The following is a 22,323-nucleotide window of genomic DNA, read 5'->3' as shown; positions in this document are numbered from 1 at the left end:
ACAAATATATGGCACTCTACATACTGCAGCTTCTAATGAGTAAACACTACATGTACCTTGATATTAATTGGAAAAAAATGTTTCTGCTCATGTTGCAAAATGCTGCATTGTGAAATTGTGACTGGGATTTCAATTTACAATATTATGAGGTTTAATACATTCATATAAATCATGAAAATTTGCTAGAGACGATTCAGTGACATTGTAAATCCCTTGCTCTGTAAACTGGTTATAGGGTTACAGCAAAGTAAGAAAATGTAAGTGTTAGAGGTCAATACTGGATGGCAGGAGTTTTCAGCAAGTTTTAGATAAATTCATATTTTCACATCCTACAAAAATACTGCCATAATTTAAGTACATACCAGCTTCAGTGTACTTGAGGCCAGCGTCACTTGACTGGGCGGATTGTGGTGGAGGCCATACCTGTGCCAATCGTCCTGGTGATGTAATCTGTGCTGATTGGTTGTTTGATGAACCATGTGACCAGCAATACATGGCATCAATCTAGTGGAATAATACAGAAATTTTGAATGTGAAAAACAAGAACTTCATTTTCTTTCAGCACACATAAAACACATCCACAAATGTATAAGAGATAACTGAAGTTTAGCAGAATAATAATAGTAATGTTTACATGTATATCTGTTCCATTCTTAATAATTGGAATTGCATTGAAACCAGATAAGAGTGTTTTCAGGATAATTTTGAAAAGAGTCATGGTACACAAAACCTAAAACATTGCTTTGACACTGAGACATTATCTTTATGGATTTTTGTGTAACATGTTTGACTGCTAAAGACATACATCTATGAAAGTATTTCAACTTGTCGGTAGGGCAAAGTGAAAATATCGTCATCATCTTATCGCAGAGGCACCAGAATGGCAACTGTCACAGTTTTAATGTCAATTTTAAAGTATTTCATAAAAGTCTTACAGGCCATGCATAGTCCTAGCTTCAGGTCACATATCGACTGATTGGGTAAAGAAATAAACATACAAAACAATCCAAATTGTATTCTGAATTCTTCAAAGAAAACATACTCCGTACAAAAATTAAAGTTTCACAAATTGTAACCAACCCTGAATTTGTGGAAATTTTCTGGTTCTTCTTCCATGGCTTTTAAAACTCCAATTTCAACTAAATTATTGCAAAAAATCAAAGCCGTTGACCTCATGGTTTGTTGGTCACCAATACCTGATGAAGAACACAACCAGTCTACCAACATCTTTCCTAAAACCAAATGAAAATAAATTGATAGGAATGACATGTACAAGCTCGGCAAATACTACCATACAGTGGTATGGTTTGACAATACGCATTGAAAGATTGACTGGAAGATTCATTTTCATGGAATCTTACCTCACAGGGTGATAAACATGAAAATTTAAATATCAAATCTTTCTACCATCTTGACTGACATACAACATTAACTGCAAATAGTGTTTTAATCTTTTCGTGGATGAAATCTCTTTGCTTTCTAGGGAGGATGTAGAGATGACTTCAACGGTCTGTACAGTGTGCAAGATTGTTCCAATGAATATGTTTATTTGAAGTTATACAGCGTTTGTAGCTGTTGACAAATTCAAATTTCATTCAATGATGTACAATATAATATAGTTGAATGTGTACACTTTCCAACATTTTATTTTTTGTCAAAACAAGTCTTCACTTTGCAGTCTGATTGCACCATCATATTTGACTCTTGTTTTCCACTTCACAATCAAAAAGTGTTCTTGATAAACGCTTAATTTCCCACACAAGCAAATTTTATGAGTTTTTTCCTACTGAATTTCAATCTCAGAAGAAAAAAAAATTGTGTCATAAGACTGTCATGTGTAAGAAATAATGACATGTTTTGTTACCTTCAAATTTCTCCATGTTTTTAAAACTGACTTTAACATCCACTTTGCTTTTCTCAGGTGTTTTTGGTTCTTGTGAACTGTCAACAGACTTAGCACCAAAAAGCCAACTCTTGAACTGATTTTTCCAAGAACCTGTCTTTTCCGGTTGCTCTTTGGACCAAGGTCCCTCCACACTTGTAGGGGTACTGTGTTTGGACATGGAAAGTGTCTGATCCACTGACTGGGTTCTTGATAGTTTGTTGACAACTCTTTCATCTCTTCTCTGTTTAAATTGCTGTGGAGTGAATTTGAACAGTGATTGTGGCCTTGTTTCCGTGGTAGCGGCTGGAGTCATCTTGGAATCCGGTGACTGAACAAACGTTACACTTGATTTTTCCCCTGATTTGCTTCCTTGTCTGTTTGGCTCTGATGATGATTGAGGACTAACTTTCTCTTCACTCGTTGATGATGCCATTCTCTTCATTGTGACTGGTTGGTGTTCCTTCTTGGGGCTCTCACTGAATACATTATCTTCAAGTTCCGAAGAAGACTGAGAAACTATTTTTTTCTGGTGTTCAGTCGGAGAAGTTCCAATTGTAAAGAATTTTTGGCTGTCTCCGTCTTGTCCAAATTTGAAAGTTTCATTTGGAGATGTCACATCAACTGGTGAGAAGAGATTGTCATCTATGGACTGATTAAATTTGAATACTTTAGTCTTTACATTATTCACCATGTTATTGTCTTGAAGTATCTGTTGTAAGGACATTCGCCTTCGCATCCGTGGCGCGATACTCTGTGGCCGAAACACCGCTCTTGATTTCTGAGAACCGCTCTCTGATTGACTCCTTTGATTTACATTTTCTGACAGCGGTGAAGAAGGGTTCACACCAACAAATGCCACCGAGTCACTGTCAACTTTCTTCCGTTTGAGTCCAGGCTCTAACAAGGGAAGACTGTAGCCTGAACCGGTAGTTGGAGAAATCAGATGTCTGTTTGTAGTGATGGGATAATCAGTTTTTATAACTCGAAATTTACTTCGAGGAGAGTTTAAATCATTTTGACTGTTGTCATGGTTTTTACTCTCTTCCTGTATTGTGGAAATGTCCTGTGGTTGAATAACAAGTTTGTCTGGTCTGGCTGCTTTCCCATGCAACAAACCTTGGTTTGGTTTGTCACAAGCTTCAACTTCTTGCTTGCCATCTTGCATTGCAGAACTACGACTGCCATTTTCTCTCTGAATATCAAAAGTGGCTGCATGTTCTGTTAGCACTCCAGAATTATTGACACTGATGGAGTTGTAGTTGTCATTTTTTTGAGTTGTTATTGAATTTTTCACATCAGTTCCTTCATCATTTTGTGCTGGATGGTCTGGCTGGCACAGTGCCAATTCATCATGAACTTGATAGAATTCATGTAAACTTTCATTGTATTTCTCTGAGATACTACCAGTAGAATCAGTTGGAGTCTGACTCTGACTGCAACATTCCACTGTCCCTTGTTTTTTCAACCTTCTGACATCATCACCACTGGAAGTCCTGTCAGACAATATTGCTTTATTTTGATTGCCCTCATGTTGATGATCAAAAGCTGTCAATAATTCCACTGACGTTACAGAGTCATCTTCACAGCTACTCACACTTCGGCTTTCTTTCAACTGCCAGTATAAATTTTCCACAGGACTTTCAGTCTCTGTTCGTTGATTGCCAGTGGTGACAGCTTTTTCATCTATGAATATCTTATCAATGTCATCCGGGCTGAGTGCTGGTAGATCTCTCCTCCAGTAAGCCACAGGGCTGAAATCACTGGCTTCTTTTTTGTCTTCCTGTTCTGCCATTCTAGCAAAGAGTTCACAAAGGAACTAATGTATACTTGTTGTACACACTGCTGTGTGATGATTTTCCATTGTTCGTAATAATTTGTGTCAATTCAACTTGCTGGTAATCATACCTGTAAAAGTGAAAGAAGATCTAGTAAGCAATAATTGATTAAAGGGACATGTTGCAATATTTCAAAAGTGTACCAGTATGTTAAGTGTAAGATATTTCTACACCTGGCTACATCATGCTAAAGCACTGATTGAAAGAAGATTGGTCCCAACCAGATTCAAAATGTACAATTATACACATGACTAAATTTAATAACCATTTTCTCTTTTTGTCATGGCATTGTATACAGCAAGTACACAGCAGTATGTTGCTGAAAGTAGAACATTATGCAAATACTGACAGGCCACAAAGGTTACAGCATATATTTGTTTTCCACATGGACTGTAAGTTGCCAAAAACAGTATATTTCCCCTAAAAGCAAAACTGTCATGGGGATGACTTGTGATCTATACTGTAAGGAAAAGATACTAAGTGTTACCAATCTGGCCTGTAAATACATGTATGTATTTTCTGACAAAAATCATCCATTTTCTTCACTGAACAAACAGAATTCCGTGATGTCACTTGTCTCAGTCAGAGCACGTACACAGTCCCTCTATAGGGACTGTGGCACGTAGCAGTTATCTAGGTAACAGTTGTCCAAAGCGGTACCCCGTTTATAGGAAACAGTTCAAGAACTGTTAACTGGTACTAGCTTTTGCATGTATCAGCACCAAAATCACACGTCCAAGATGACAGTAAATTGACAAATAATGACAGAGATTATGAATGAATCTAATATTTGGGTATACGTATTTATATTGGAATCTCAATTACCTATGAAAACACTCTCTAGTCTAGCTTGATGCAACATATCTGTACCATTCCATTTCATTTGATGTTTCACAACACTGTTATGCAAATTTCTTTGACTGTTTTGATATTTGGATGACTTTTTTTGTATTTATAATGTTTTTATTCGAGTTGTTTCAAGAAGGAAAATATTACATTACTGTCAGAAAGGTGGAATTACATGAAGTGGTTAACATGTTACCTCTGTCCTAAATAAATCTTTCTATTGGCCAACTAATTGCAAGTATTTTCCCCATTTCTTTGTGTGTATGTCAATGTTGTTTTTTCTGTTTGCAATATACAATTCAATTTTTTGTATGTTTTGTGCAAAGTCTGTAAAATTTGTGAAGTACTATTTGGATGACTTAATATATTCACATAATTTTAAAAAACTCTTCAAATATTTTCTTGAAAGAAGGAGAATAATGGCTGTATGTATTTATTATGGCAAAAAGCCATGGACAGAAAGAAAAAAATCTGTCAGGTTCTGAGACAGAAACCTACTAAATGTTGTTGTCAAAACACAAACTCTAACTATAAGAGTATATTAGAGGATGTTGCATCATTATATCAGATACACAGTGAATTGTTTGCTTCATTACAACCACTCAGAAAATTTTACCAATGCTTGTTTTATTCTCACTCATTTGATTAGGCTTTGAATTATCACAGCAGATTGACTCATGTGTAGTTACTCCTAATTTGCATATCAGACTCCCCATTGTCAATTGTTAGCATCAGTAATTAGCATATTGCATATTAGATGAGACAGCAGGAACACATGTAACCTAATTTAATCGATTAATTTTGGTCTTTGTTATTCATATTGCTCGATTGCCACGGTCCACAGTATTCGTCTCATATTTGATAGCTATACTGTGTAATAATTCACACCACAAAAAAATATGAACTACAATTTACAGACCTGAATTTGATCAATTTGACCTGACATGGTAATAACACTCAATCATTCCAAGAGGAGTAAAATTCTTCTCCAAGATTCTGTCAATATCAAACATGTAGAGCATATGTAAACACTCACAGATAGACAAACCAAAGACAGATAATGGACACCTACATATCCAAACAGCCGCTAATGTTTTACATGCATGCATATGACAGGACAATTTTTTTAGCTATTGGCACTGATCAACAAATTAACATCACATAATTGTAACTGGTATAACAAGTAATTCACAATAAAGCTCCATTTCTATGATAAAAATACTTTCACAGGAAATTGAAAATATAACACAATATTATAAATAAACAATTTTCATCTGACATTAATTTGAAACACCTTCAATGCTATACTGGTAGTTTGTGATCAATTTCTACAGTGTAATTAGCTAGACACGGTAGGTTCAATATGTCAGTATCACTTCATACATGTACATGGTGTTCTCTAGTAACGCTACAATTTGAATACAAAGTGTTGATATTTTTAGATTTCTCTATTCACTACAAATTAATAAATCTTGTTCAATGAATTTAATGTACGTTTTATTAATTTGTCCAATTAACACTGGAGAGTACTATTGGACTTTATGTAAATACCACTGTTAATTTACATTTTTTTAGCATAATTTTTTTTTATTCCTGTAGTTCATTGACTATGTCTTGGACATCATACTGACGTATGAACTAAATCTACATATATGACATCTTAATCATAATATCTGATTTTTACATTAATTAACCCTTTTCCTGCCAGACAGTATCACTTCCCCCATCAGCCAAGTCAGTAAAAAGCGGTATTGAGCCAAAACATGACGTATTTTCACCCACTTGGCTTGGTATGTTATAGCATTTTAGTCCAAAAATCAAGTTTACAGTATTTATGTTTTCAACAGCTTTCAAATGTACAGTATTATATTAAAATACACTGTATGGAATATGTTGTGTTTCACTGATTTTAATCATCTTGACCAGGTGGTGAATTATGGACTTGGCAGGAAAAGGGGTAACAAGAAATTCATTTTGACTGCTTTCCAAACAATGTCCATTGGATAATTCCCTTTGTCTTCAAAAGCATTAAATATTCTGCAATGATTGGCCATGCTAGTGGTATAACAAGACTGTGGGAAACTGTGACAAGTTTTTTTCTTTCTATGAATGCTCTTTTTGTTTTCTCCATGAAAAATAAATACCTTTACCAGTACTAGTTCATTTCATATTGGAAATGTTGGTAAGTACAGAGAAAGTCAAAATGCTGATAGTCACATTACTCCCTGTGATATTAGACTATTTCATTTTATGTGTTACAAATCAGGTCATTATATTCCATTTGTTTGTCAAATTTGAGCCTTGGACTTCATACTGCTGGTGAAAATCTAACATCAACTGTTTTCAATGATGGAGTCAAGAAAACTCACTACAATACATGTACATGTATGTGGTTTTATAGCCTTACAGGTTATTAATCCTTGGATTAACTTGTTTTTCAAAGTACATGTAACATGGTCAACATTAATACCGCTTATGCATTGAAAATTTTATCAAAATTTGGCCATGTTTATATTTACCTGACTGTTACTACCCACAATGTATAACATCTCATAACTTTCTTGACTGTTTGATCAATATGTGTTATCTCAGGCTATCATGATTGCAAAAATACAGTTTAACTTTTACTGATACAGTGACGATAATTCATCTTTTGTACACTGCATAAATACTACCATATTTTGATTCCATATAGAAAACTTTTTACAGAGCAAAATTTTGTAAAAGTATAGTTATGAAAATTCCTGTGCTGAACAGAATCATGACAAAAAATAAACTGCTTTTTCTCAGGAAAATCAAGACATCACTGAATGTTTCACCATCCATACCAAACAAATTTTTCACCATCCATACCAAACAAATTTTTCACCATCCATGCCAAACAAATTTTTCACCATCCATACCAAACAAATTTCCACCATCCATACCAAACAAATGTTTCACCATCCATACCAAACAAATTTTTCACCATCCATACCAAACAAATTTTTCACCATCCATGCCAAATGAAAAAAAACATGTAACCCTAATACTGTATCAGAACGGTGGGGATTTCAATGTTGTACAGTTCACAATTTGTATCAAGTTTTCATTTCTCAAAAAACCCAATCTCATTAGAAATTAAGAAAATCCTGTAGCCAGTCATTTTTCAATTTTTAGAGCAAAGTGGGAGAAGAGTAATTTAAGGAAAAGTGTGTTAAATTGTCTGCAGGTTGGGAATTCAGTATTACGGGTAATTTCAGGAAAGGTGTTCAATTGTCTACAGAGAGGGAATTCACAATTACTTGTGATAGTGCACTATCTTAATGCCATTTCCTCCTACAAACTCTTTTCCAGAAATCCATTTGCACTGTGAAAAATTTGCCTTTACTGTATGCTTCCTGGAATAAAGCCTTAAATATCACAGTCCCATCACCACTTAGCTTTCTCAGCTCACTTTTTCCTGTACATTTCTGTGTAAAGCACTCACGGCTAATGACAGACAATAAATCGCTGCTACAAAGGAGATGGAAGACTTGTGCATTGGATGATGCATCTCTTTTCAAAGCTATAATAAGAGATTTTGTTCGTTTTAGGATTTACTCCACAATTACAAATACATTTTATTGAACCACAGTGTTGAAAGGAATCACACATACAAGATTGGAATGACAATATCAAATTGATTGTCATTTAATTTTTTTTAATTTTTTTTGAGAACTGCTATGTGTGGAACAATATGCTACATCTGCTTTCTCAATCTGTTCACCCTCACTGCCCTGTAAAAGTCCCACAATCAATATGACAATGGGTTTGGGCCAAACTGTAGTAATGAAAGAGTTAAGACTCAAGTTTGTCAGCAATGACTGCATTGTGTCAATGGCTAGGCAGTGATAAAAGACAGATTTTATGTCAATTTAAAGAGATATAACATATACATATTATGATCAATGCTTTATTTTATTATGATGTGACCTTGAAACAAATTTTAAACATTAAACTCACTTTACAAATATTTTGGTACAGACTGTATAGGCTGGCAGTGGCTACAAGCGTGGGGCAGGACTGGCTCAGCTGTCTTTGGTACATGTACAATTCTAGAAAGTTGTAAAGTTAATGAACATTATTTCAGAAATTAATACAGTTTCCAAATGATTGGTAGAAATACAGCTGATATCAATAATCTGTTGTCTAAGGTGACCTAATTTACACTGTAACTTGATGCTGATGCACTTTTGATTAATAACATGTAATACACTCATTATAACCTATTGGCACGCAGACATTGGGAGCTGATTTACATTATAGGGTTTGACACATAGGGATGTAAATAACTCATTGAATGCCAAAAAAAGATCTCTGCATGTTTTGTGGTTGAGTTTTTCCCCTCTGGACAAATTTCTGTTTCAGCAAAAGAGATCATAGCCTGATGGTAATTTGCAACCATACCTGAGTGCAAAGGTTTGACTTTACAGGGTTACAAACACAGCTGTCTATCATCACTTGAGAAAGTACTTAACAGGTGGTTAACAATGTACTTGTCAACGTGCAATTCTTGTCATATCAACCTTAAAATGCTGGTTTTTTATAAGTTTGGACAACACTTGAAGGCTGTCGTTTGAAGTGATTTTGTGATTCTTTCAAGGACAAAATGACATGTGGTCCAGTATGTGAGACTTTTAAGACTTCACCTCTGATAACATAGACAAACATCTCACATTGATTTTCAAACATTCAAAAGCTAACATGTTTTGAGTCAAAAATTGTTCATATGATTACAAATGAGAAGTAGGACTAAGTCAATCATTCTAGAGGGTGACATTCTTGAAATTAATTAATGAAGGAATTTATCAGAAAAATTATGACATTAGGAACACCATGCTTGATCAAATTTATCAACAAATTCCTGCATCTATTTTAAGATATGATTGATACTTCACAAAATAATGAGAAAACAACCCATAAGTGAAATCTAAACCAAGGGAAAATATTGGATAAACCGAACCACATACATGTACAGAGGGCATGAAAATCATCTACCATGAAGCTCCTGAACTGAAGCATATCAACCTTTTAATGTACAAAGTGTTGTAATGGCATTTTGAAAGTGTTGTAATGGCATTTCAAAGATACTTAAAATATATTTAATCAAATTTCAATAAGGCTTTTGTTCATCTGAACATACTTGAGTTCACTGGCATGCAGATGGCAATGAAACAATGTTGTAATACAATTTATGTAATACAAAGAAATCTTAATTAAAGGAGACTCTTAAATTTGTTTGGCAAACCTGACCAAACATTGCACTTAGCTAAGGTCGATGTATAAAAGGAAATTCTGGGTTTCTTCTTTCTGAGATCTCACACATCTACTTACTTTCTAGGTGCATACTACCATAAGTCTTTATTTAAAGCACTACGCATTGTGACAGATGAGGAAAGATAAGGAAACCCTACCTGTAGATAAAGAAAGCAATGTCACATGTACTGTACTGGTCAGATTTCAAAGTTACCTGAAAGCAATTTTGTTTGATAATCTTTCGTAGCAAAGGTCACCTACGGTATATCATAGCTCATGGGTGTTGATAACAACGAGAAATTACAGATGTTTATTTTGAAATAATCCACAATAGTATTTTTTGGAATTGATGGTAGTAAACACATTGCATGGGTCAGTGTTATCGGATCTCAGTCACTACAAGCAGGTCTTATTACACATATATGCATCATAGGTATGAATACAAATAAACGTTAGTTTCATTTTTTTGAACATTTATTGAGTTATGCTCATATAAAAAGTAAAAGTAAGCCTTTATTGAAATCGTATCCCAGTTGGAATCTTGATCATATAGTACAATAAAGGTTTTGCAAACCCCCCCCGCCCGAAAAAAAAATAAAGACAATGAAAGAGTATATATATATATATATATATATATATATATATATATATATATATATATATATATATATATATATATATATATATATATATATATATATATATATATATATATATATATATATATATATATATATATATATATATATATATATATATGATATGTACTTTGTATTGATTCATTTCAACTTTGTCCAACAGCTAGAGCAGTGTGAATGTTTTTACACACATACTGTATTGATGATATTATATCCCTTGATGACCTGCCTGTCATCTTTGATACAATCACTCATATTCAAAACTGCCCAATCACCATTTATAAATGGTTTGCCCTATGTATTCTGCCCACAATTACAATCACATTCCACCGCCACTGCTGATGCGTACCAAGCTACATGTATATTGATACAGCAGACACAAATGATGACACAAGTACAGTTTGGCACAGTGCCAGCTTTGCCATTAAATGTTCAAAAACGATACTGAGACATGTCTTAGGTGTACAGAGAGAATGACAGAGGGAAGGTGGGAATAACCTCCATTGGCCAACACAATGCACACTGTGATGTCAACGCATTGCACACTACACCTATAATGGTACTGGCCAATGCTTGTTCAATGAATCATCTTGGATGTATACGTTAAATCTCTGCTTTATTTTGTGCAAATAACTACACTTCTCTCATGTCAAAACTATACCACACACTTTGAGCTGTATATTATAGTCTGCATCACACAGTCCCTACTTCAAACACAGCCCATCACAGTCCCTGCTCCAAACACAGCCCATATCACAGTCGCTGCATCACAGGTCTAACAATAATCAGCATGATTCATACAACTGTCTCTGTAAATATAGAAGTGACTACCACAATGAATCAAATATTTTCAAGTTGATTTGATCTTACAAATATTGCAGAATGCTACATCATTACTGTAGGCAATGCCATCAGATTAATTCATGAATGAAAGAATTCATGCATTCACACATTATTACCAGTACTGTACATCACATACAGAAGACAGGTTGTATCATATCATTCAAGTCAAGTGTTACACAATGGTGTGTATACTTGTTTCCTAATATTGTACATTATTGATGACTTACTAAGCACAGTTTACAGCTATCTTACCACAACAGTTGTGTGCAATAATTCATTTTTTGCATGCCTATGAACTGATGGGAGACCTGTACTGAGTGTATCGAAGGCCATCCAAGTTTTCTTTGGTAAAAAGAACCTTGAGTAAATTTTTGGTTGACAAAGATGACTGAAAGACGGACAAATAGACATACAGAATGCATACTTAATTTACCTAATTTGAAAGAAATGCACATCATAGTAACACACATGTATCAAAATCTAATCTCTTAAGTTAATGAGTATGATCCTAGGTCACATGTATTCGACAAGAGACAATAATTGTTATTTGATTTGAAATGTAGCATGCATAAAGTATTGTAGACCCAAATCTACACATTAGCAATCTAACTTAGTCTTCAAGAAAACTGAACAAAAAATCTTTCTTAAGCAATGGTCATTGAATATATCAGTACCAATGTACCCTTACTTTCATGGCAAAGTAAACAAATAACTGACATTAAAATTACACCAGCTGAGCACCGGTAATGTTTTCATTTTTGAACAAAAAACAAACAAACAAACAAACAAACAATGACCACTACCATGAGCTTAGTCCATATGACAAAGGCTTGGTAGAAGTTAAATATGCCTATCAGTTTTCAAGAAAAGACATGTCAATATTTTTATAACTTTACATTTGTAATTAAATTTGTTAAACATCTGCTTTTGCCCATGACCCGTCCAAAATATTACAAATTCAAGTTCAAAAGAACTAAAAAAAGGTGTGTTATTTTGAGATTTCAAAATAAATAGCCATATTGCAACTATACACAGATCAGCTGACTAATCAAGTCAAATATGGAAATAGTGAGAGATATTTGGTGAGTGCTGAATTTCATAAAAAATTACACACAATTTCAACCAAGCGGTTATGATATGTGACCCCTTCAGCAAAAAAGTAAAATTTTTTTAAACTAGGTTTTCCCAGCTCTAGCTCATATCACAAAGACTGTAACTGAACTTAATTAACCATAATAAACATAATATTTCCTTGACAATAATAAGACTCAACATCAGGAATTTAGACGGTTACCCAAATTGTAAAGTTTGGAATATTCAACAACTAATCAGATCAAAAGTGATGTACTCAATGCATTTCAAACAAAATTAAATATCATGTCTGTGTATACAGGTGGCTACTTGAATTCCTTTGAAATATTTCAAAGCGGAGAGCCCAATATATTTGACCATTAGTTTTATGGAAGTCAACATGGGGCCTAGTTTGATGAGATCTTACTGCAAAAATTATTGAACAAGAATTGCATTAAGAGACCAGCAACGCATGTACCACAGTTTGATAGAACTGGCTAGCCTCTGTTTTCATCACAAGATAAAACACAATTCTCTTCTTTTACAACTCTTGCTGTGTGTCGGTGTTTTCTGATGGTTGAAAACAATTGTTGCAAGAAATATGCTGGTTATGATATCAACGCTCTTTGCAAACTCCAGTGGTAATTCACAAACTGGTATCACTGTAGTAACAAAAATTGATGTCAGGCAAAAAGGAAGTATTAAAAGTTAATAGACCTAGCTATACAATTGTGACATTTAAAAGCCAAACCAAACCTTAAAACGGACAGACTTGTGAATAAGAAATTAGGAATGAAGGCAAGTTGAGCCTTTAACAAATGTGCTGAGTAAACCAACGGCCAACAAAATTTAATGTTAAATTGGATGTAAACTGCTCGCCACATTCAGGACCTGAGCGAGATGGCTGAACAGTCTAACTTTCTGCAACCTATTTGGAACAATGGTGTGAAAAAACATCAATAGAGAGGAGGAGATGCATTACAAAGTTAAATGAAATTGTTGACACAGTACATTGGGATGACATGACAACCACACCCTTCATCTTTTAATTCCCATCGGTGTACTAATATGCTGAGCCCCTTTCATGGGCTAAAACCTGTCACATTACAAAATATCAGGAGCGACCACGCGGGTGAGACCAAGACATACGCGAGCATCTCGGCTAGGATGGGAAACAAGCAGTCATCGAGAGATCGCTATTTCTCTCATGTTACTTGTTAGCCTTTAGCAGGACCATAAGGCAGTGTGGCAGTACAGTACTTCAGTACTTCAGTTAGGTGGATACGTTATGACAGGCACGAGAGTGGTACGTGCAAACAGTAAAGTGAAGTCCGTCAAAGTGGCAGTACACCTGTACATCACCAAGTCGAAACATGTAGGTTTGCTCAGACAGCTGGTCAGGCTGGTATGACACCCCTTGTGGAAGTACAGATCATACGAGAGCTACTGGCAGCCAGACTGCCACTGTGCTAGCCCTGCGTACGATGCTGTGGTTCCGCTACAGCTGTAGCGGAACACACAGCATCGTACGCAGGGCTACCACAGTGCCAGAGTAAGTGGCAGTATCGAGACTGAGAAGAGCACCGGGTTCTCCCGTATCTCTATACGGGTGGCAAGTTTACTGTACAGTTCCCGAATGGAAAATTGTGAACATTCTGATAACACAAGTAACTGGTACAGTAAATCAACTACAGTAAAGCGTCCACACCATACACGTATCGAGAGGGAACGAAAAGGCGCTGCGCGGTAATGCAGCGTCGTACTGTGTTATTACTTTCGCTCAAACAGTAGCCTGAATACCATAACACTATCAGATGGTTGAATGGCAGAACGGATTACGGTGCAGTGCAGGGCCTGTGATGTGTTACGATACAAGTTGAACGAGGAGACCAAGCGGTCAGTGCGATCGTCGACGTCACTGTCCATATTGCAATGCATTGAATGAAGCAAACAGAGGTACTTACCCACTCGTCAAGCAGTACAAACTAAAACAAATCTTTGCGACGTCGCGTCTACCCTAGGCTTTGCTGAAGCTTCGTATTTCGCCTAAAGCCTAACAGTGCCTCGTAATAGAAACACCTTTCACGAAGTCAACGTTAGTGGCGCACTTTCGGTCCCATAATGCATCGTTTGCATCACGTTGCTAATCCCAGTGCCACACATTATGTGGAAATATTCAGGTTCCTCAGTTCCTCAAGAGTCAAGCCAACTGAGATTTTATCGTGTACATGATATATATATCCTTCAAAGGATAACGTGTAAAAATCTGTAATTATAATAATTTGTTTATTGTCTATCGCCTCTAACAAGCAAACAATACATATTCATCAGAAACTATAGTTGACATTAAAAATTTAGTGAAAAAATAGTAAAAGTGTAGCTACTGGCATATTAAAGCTGGATCCTTTACAAAGAAAGCGGCAATTATGGAAATTGAGTTACAATTATCATGAAAAATAATTTGTAAATTAACACACCTTCATTTGTACCTGATAAACTACTCTTAACCTTTCACCATGGTGACCATGGTTTGGCTAAAAATCTTTTGTTGGCAACGGTGATTGTGAACCTATTTACAGAGAACTGGGAAGAACAGATTAATCATTTCTAACAGTTAAGTTTTATATGATGTGTTATTCTCTTATTAAATCTGGTAAATGTAGAATGCCATGATTTCTCAGGCCCCAAAACAATAATTTAGTAAATCAATAAATATATAAATAACTTTTTGTTTTATATGCCTTTCAGAAATAGGAGTGGAAAATCAGGATTTAAAAAAGTTCCTGTTGCTCCATTGTTGTCAATAATTTGTGGAGATTGCATTTCCGGAAAGTACTTTTCAAACATTCCAGAGAACGATATTTACCACAGTGAAAGGGGAAGTTTGGATCACACTATTTCAGTGAAAGGTGAAAATGAGTTGAACTTCTTTCATCATTAAATAGTTTGATTACAACCAGGGAAAAGTGTTTACAGATGATGGACTTGAACAACTTGGGATAGCTCAGTGAATTTTTTTGGAATGGCACCTCTTTGTTTATAATATAGTATCTCTTGACTTCTGAATGATTTTTCACTGCCAAGGCGACTGGAAATGGGACACCTTATTTGCAAATTATCCAGCTGTATTGCTGGCCATATGGTGAATTCACTTGGTAATTAGCGAGCGACTTTGTTAACTTGTCGGCAATATCGTTTTACATTTCAGTCAGCTGCAGACACTTTGTGCAAGCAGGGGGTATGTTGCCATAAAGCTTATCTGGGTTTGAGTAATTCAGTAAAGGGGTGGCTGCTTAAAAGCGCTTGTTCAAATTAGGAAATGCTTTACGCCACCATTATGAAGGGCAAAATTAGCGATTGGTTTGTAAATCAGAAAGTTTGCTCTTTTGATTTGTTCATGGTCTATTGAAGATCCTACAGTTTTATTACACATACAAGTAGAGTTTGACCCTCCTTGGCAGATCTTGAAACAGATTTAGACTTCTTTTGCACTCCTTACACCCTTTTGTAATTGTGATAAGCTGTAGATGCCTTTTTTGGATGAACCTAAGACAACTCTCACTGAAGTTGTCCACGGATTCACTAATGATTTCTTTTGACTTCTGACAACAAAATACCGGTGGACACTGAGGGCGCTGTTTTATAACATAGCAGTATGGTCACGTCTGCATGCTCCTCTAAAATATTAATGAGGAGTCAGGACTCATTATTCTCAAATAATCATTCTCAATAATTTTTAAGGAATTATGGATAAAAACAGAAACTCATGCATATGATCTTATAATGACCAAGGTACAGTTTTAAATATTCACAACAAATTTCCCTCTGCATGCACTGTACACACATAGGACCCCATACAGGTACAGGAACATAACATTGGGCAACCTTGGCTGATTTCTAAACTACTTGGATGCTGGTGCCTAAAATGATTCACAATAGGTAAAAGCATAGCTCCACTATCCACTGTCTGTAAAGTACAAAGTAAAACTTTTTCCTTTGAATTTACATTATTTTGTCCAATCTAAATTGTTTGTAACATTATAATCTTAATATATGCTTTTGATTTACTAGTCAATAAATGTTGTCTAATCCAAGGCCTACCAGTAAATGGCTGATGAATGTATTTGATACATTGTAAAACTTCCAGATCATATTTCATTATTTCAGTTCCATCTATGAATATTATTCATTATCCAAATACCTAGTTGTCAATTTATCAACACAGCCTCATTGTATGATGTTATGCCTAATGTTACTGTTGACAACTAAATTTTAGTCCAGACCATAATTCATTTATAAATAATAACAATGCAATGAGTTAGACAATGAAATGTGTTAGCAGGGCTGATTTGTTGTACTTTGACACACTTCAGGATAAGAATAAGGAAAGAAACTTTGTTTTCTTCCTAAACACAGAGAAGTGTATGGATATCTGTACTGCCTAAATGGATCACTTTTGCAAGGAAAATCCCTTCAGCATATGTCAATAATTAACATAACAAATGTTCCCATGTTTTAGGAAAACCTTAACATGTAATACAAGAACAGTAAATGACCTAAAGATATTCCCAAATTTTGACTATACATGTTTGGAATATACATGGGCAGATGTTTTCAACTTGGGCAGCACACCCCTGTATGAAAATATTGAAAGTGTAATCAAGAACCCAGTAATGTTGCACCACAATGTAAAAGACGACAAACAGCTGAAAATTTTACTGTGCATCAAATGCATTGATTATTTATTATCACAACGTTCTGTCATATGAACATACATTTTTTGATTCAAGCTAGCACAGTTCATTCCATAAATGTTTCACACCCATGCTAAAGCTTTTCAAGCTTCACTGCATGCAAATCTCAAAACTAAAATGTCCCTCCTGATTTCTCTTTGGCAATTTTTTCTTTGGTAATGAACCAGGAGGTAAAATTATATGTCTAACTGTAATACAGGAACTATTGCCAACTGATATTGCAAACAGTACACAAGAAAAACAAATTACTTAAAAAAATCAGTCATGTTTCTAAATGAATATTATTTTCTTAAATTGCACCCTTTTGTTTTTAATAGCACTGTGGCCCGGACTACATTTATTATTTCGTTCAAAGTGTCATTCACATCCAAGAAATGATCAATTTGATTTCCTTCTCATTTACCTATTTATTAATTCTCAGAAGTACACCATCGTTTAATGAATTCTTTTCTCTATCACACAGCACTACAGATATCCCATGATTCATTATGCTTTGTACCATTGGAGTTCCTCAGTGAAGTCTGGCATGATTCCCATGTATAGACAAATTAACAGACTAGTTTTAAGAAATTTTCCAAATATACTTTTAAGCACAACATTCTTCTCAGTTCTCATTTTTAATGATTTGGAAAACTATGCGTGAGAGAGGAGATGGAATTTTTCACTATTAAATTTTCCACTGAGTGTGTCTTCACCCATATAGAATAATGTGCTGGAAAGTAGGGAGACTAGTTGCACCCATTTTATACTAACTTTTCTCAGAGAATCACCCCTTTAGTTTGTCATAACTTGCTCCCCAAACGTATGGCATCTGCAGAATGTGACTTTTATGGTTATTTAAAGCTCCATAAGCTGTATCTATCGGCTATTTTTTCAGAACTTTTGTTTTGTGATTTCCCTACACTTTCTGCAGTGAATCCCTAAACTGTAATTTAATGCCAAGTATTTAGCATATCAACACCACCTATATGAGTATAATCTACATTGTTATTGTTGAAAATTGTATTCAAGTCCGGACTAGAATACATTGTAAACAATAAACAATGATCACCACACACATACAAGCTGTGTCGACAAAAAGAATACTCAAAATTTCAGCATGACGAACAGATTAGGGTCAGACACGATAGTTGATATACAGAAGCAGAATACTGAAAAACTTGCCACAAGTTACAGCTTATGTCCCTTTAAAGAACCATAAACTTTCACTATTGTACACTGAATGGTTAAAGTTGAACTGAGAGGGCAGTATCAAGTATATTTTCTGGTCCATGAAGTGCCACTTTTAATGATCTCCAGAAGCCATAAACGTGATAGTCTCATTCTTCTAAGCCAACCATTTTGGCACTGAGATCCCATAGTCTTTTAGCTGCTTCATCATCTTTTGCTTGAGGTGCTGGATCTTTAGGCACACAATCACTGTTACAAATGAAGAATATGGGAAAAGAATTTAGAAATTGGGATGGTGTGGAAATTCCAGTGATTATTGCATGTACCGTACTCGTCCGAGTATAAGCCCCCGGTTCGGCAACACTAAACAGCGGTAAAACTAGGGGAGGGGCTTATACTCGAGCAACCCCATGTTATCTGGCATGGACGCTTAATTTATGCTAATTTTATGCACGTTTTTTTTCAACACCACTCGATCTTTCTATCTCTTTCAAAATCGACTTACACATCCAAAGAAATTGATTGTTCAATCTCTGAATACAGAAGTGACATTTTGGTGTAATTTCAGCGTAAACAAAACCCCAAACTTGAAACAAAGATGTCATGTATGCTGCTGATCAACAGTAATGTGAACAGGCATGCATTGCCCACACGGAAAGGCAACTCAATATTCCAATATCAAACTGTCTACATCTTGTGAAAACAACAACATAGCAGTGAAAATTGTAATAGTCACCAGGAAAAGTCTTCACAAATGAAAGGATAATTGCTTCAAACAAAAGAAACTGCATGTTTAGCATGAAAACATCGTGGCCGTGAATGAAAATAAACAATGGCGGACGTGAGTGAGACTATTCTATTTAGGCGACGGGGGTGAGCAGGGTCAAAGAATCAAGATAGTACTGGAAAAACGTGTCATTTTCCTTACGATATTGTCAAGGGAACTTCAGTTTCCCATTGTTTTAACATCTTTTAATAGTTTCTTTATTATCTAAAAGTAATTTTACCAAGTTAAATGACCAAATATACTCTCCTAACCTTTCTGTATTTGAGTTACACTAGGGTAGGGGCTTATACACGGATGTAATGCATTTTCTAAAATCCTCTAAAATCAGTAGGGGGGCTTATACACGAGCAGGGGCTTATACTCGGACGAGTACGGTAATACAAAATTTCACCACAGCAGCTGACATGAATGGAATTCTGAATGTGTTCAATACTTGTCTTAATCTCAGTATGATACATATGCAGTGATATAAATGAAAACTAAGGCAAGTAGGTTACATCAAGAGTATTATAACCCTTTGAGTAAGAAGGACATTATACGTTGTACTAAACTATAGGCTTGATCAGTTGAATAACAATAGTTGAAAATTTGTCACTCTTTAAATGCTCGGATGAACTCACAGAACACATTATTTTATGTACATTGGTTGAATCACCTTGGATGCTACGCAAGGTCATATATTTCAAATCAACTCTGTTATCAATCATCATGTTTATCCTTGACATGTATTTGCAATGAAGACAATGGATGAACAATAACATCTTAAGCACAGAATCACTTTTAAGGAAGCCTTAGCCAAACTATTTATACTGTATGGCTAGCTATACATCAATTAACATTTGAAATGCACTATGTTGTCAGACAGAAAGATATAAATGTTTAATGTTTGCTTCATTCAACTATAAGAAAACTTTGTTGTGCAACGGTGAGGCAATCCAAAGATTTGTTCTATAACATTGGCACTGATGTCAACTGCTTACGCAAACAACATAGTATGCAGACAACATAGTTGTCAACTGCTTATGCAGACAACATAGTCGTCAACTGCTTATGCAGACAACATAGTTGTCAACTGCTTTATATGCAGACAACATAGTTGTCAACTGCTTATGCAGACAACATAGTTGTCAACTGCCTATGCAGACAACATAGGCACTGATGTCAACTGCTTATGCAGACAACATAGTTGTCAACTGCTTACGCAGACAACATAGTCGTCAACTGCTTATGCATACAACATAGTAGTCAACTGCTTACGCAGACAACATAGTTGTCAACTGCTTATGCAGACAAAATAGTTGTCAACTGCTTATGCAGACAACATAGGCACTAATGTCAACTGCTTATGCACAACTTCAATAAAGCTTTTGTATGAACCTTACCTGAAGTAAAGTCCAGTGGTATTAACTAAATTCTCATCTACAGCAACACATATTGTTGTCTGGGCACCTTCTTGAGGCGTCTTGAAGAAGAACGGTGACAACCCTTTTGTTAGCAGACTTTGCAATTTTGGCATTGTCGTACCAAAATGGCGGAATAATTCTGATGATATGACACCTGGATGTACGGAGTTCACTGTAATATGACTTCCTGTTGACAAAAAACACAAGATACATATATCAAAACGTTTATGTAGGTTTTTATTATAGAACTTCAAAATGTAATAGTCTTCCTTTGACAAAATACACTTAAATACCGGTAAGTCTGTATATTTTCACATCATTTTGCAGGGCTATTATCAAAGTTGGTTTCCCATCTTAATTTACATACTGTATGAATGACGTTGAGTGTTTTACGGTGAATAAAATCATGTTAAACTTTCTTATGATAATGGTCATGTTCATTGATCTCCATCTCCAACATGTCTGATGAAATTTACTGGTGTATGAAAATGATAGATTTAAAACTATACAATGTTTGAAGTGATCAATCAACAGCTCACTTCTAAATGATATCATATCATTCTTACATTACACTGAACACCTACAGAATGGCCATCGATATGGTACTTTTGTTTACTATGCTGTTGGAGCACAAAACCTTATGTTGATGAAAATCATCCTGTAGGATGAAGGCAACTTACATAAAAATATAACTGTAAAAGTGACAAAAGTTTGTGGTGAGTGGGAAGTGTACATTTCAGTAAATTTCATGTTGCAATTAGTTTGCTGTGTTCTAAATAAGTAAATTCTGAAATCAATTAGTTTGGTGAGTGATGTCATAGTTTTAAAGAATTTATAAGTCAAGCTTTAACTGAGAACTACAGTTATTTACATGTGGTATTGGGCATTGTCAAAAGTTTGATGTTAATTAGGAGCCTTAATCTTTTTAGTTAGGAGGGGGGTTGTTCCTAAATGAGCTTTTATGTGACAAGAGGAATTAATATATAAATGAGAAGTGTGCATTCATTTTCTATTGAAACTCAAAAGAATGGGAGTTTGTTCAAAAATGCAAACTGCTCTGGCCCAGTTTTAGCATCATAGCCTGGACTGTTGACCTTTACAGCAATTGCGCTGATTGCGATTTCAGGTTTGTTACTAAATATAGCTGCATGCTCTCAACATCGGATACTACTACTTGAAATTCAGACAAATTTTGTAGCATGCGGGCCTGTTGTTTAAGCTTCTAGTGTGAGCCATAAATTGTGTAATAGTTTCTATCCATTGTAACACTAGCAGGTTTTACTTTCATCTTCCTTGCAGGAAATGCAGACATATTTATTCTTGGATATTAATGAATGAAACATAGCGCCAATGTCCGGTAGCTTAAGTTCAGAAAGGTTCTGTGAGCCACTAGAAAAAACTGATCAAGTTGTGAAACCAATAGAAAGTTATACTGAATACGATTGGTAACTGGTAACTGGTAATAAAAGAAGACTGTAGCAGTAGCCCAACCATCACAGAACAAACAACACAAATAAAGATTTTGAGTGGCTTGGGATGTGAACATGATGAATTGATGAATGGACTAATCTGTCTCAGCACAAGAGCCTAAGCTTGCAGATATTATGAACATATCAGTTCTCTGATATTGTTAAATTGCAATCATGTGATTTTATGGAGATTTCTTACCGGAAAAGGTAACTCCATGACATTACCAGAATTACTTACGTTTTACCGTCATTAAACGGAAGTTTATTGTAAATCATCTATGTTTTGACACATTTTGGTTGCAGTTTGCATGGTTTCATTGGTTATCACATGCAAAAGCTAAGTTT

General features: G+C 35.2%; 1 protein-coding gene and 1 pseudogene across 1 annotated transcript in view; both read right to left on the bottom strand.

Annotated features, from left to right (window-relative positions):
• Positions 1-14,495, bottom strand: part of LOC139148883 (protein cappuccino-like) — a 30,482-nt gene extending 15,987 nt beyond the window's left edge. Inside the window, exons 1-4 of the mRNA XM_070720311.1 lie at positions 14,360-14,495; positions 1,865-3,790; positions 1,081-1,232; positions 363-504 (exon numbers count right to left, since the gene is read on the bottom strand). Coding sequence (XP_070576412.1) covers positions 363-504; positions 1,081-1,232; positions 1,865-3,677 — 2,107 coding nt within the window. The 5' untranslated portion in view covers positions 3,678-3,790; positions 14,360-14,495. The remainder of the gene's footprint in view (positions 1-362; positions 505-1,080; positions 1,233-1,864; positions 3,791-14,359) is intronic.
• A 2,613-nt stretch (positions 14,496-17,108) lies between these two features.
• Positions 17,109-22,323, bottom strand: part of LOC139148880 (retinol dehydrogenase 13-like) — a 39,821-nt pseudogene continuing 34,606 nt past the window's right edge.

This window comes from Ptychodera flava, chromosome 14 (genome assembly GCF_041260155.1).
Source record: "Ptychodera flava strain L36383 chromosome 14, AS_Pfla_20210202, whole genome shotgun sequence".
In the NCBI taxonomy this organism is placed as follows: Eukaryota; Metazoa; Hemichordata; class Enteropneusta; family Ptychoderidae; genus Ptychodera; species Ptychodera flava.
The sequence above is the reverse complement of the archived record's forward strand: the minus strand, read 5'-3'. Positions and strand labels throughout refer to the sequence as shown.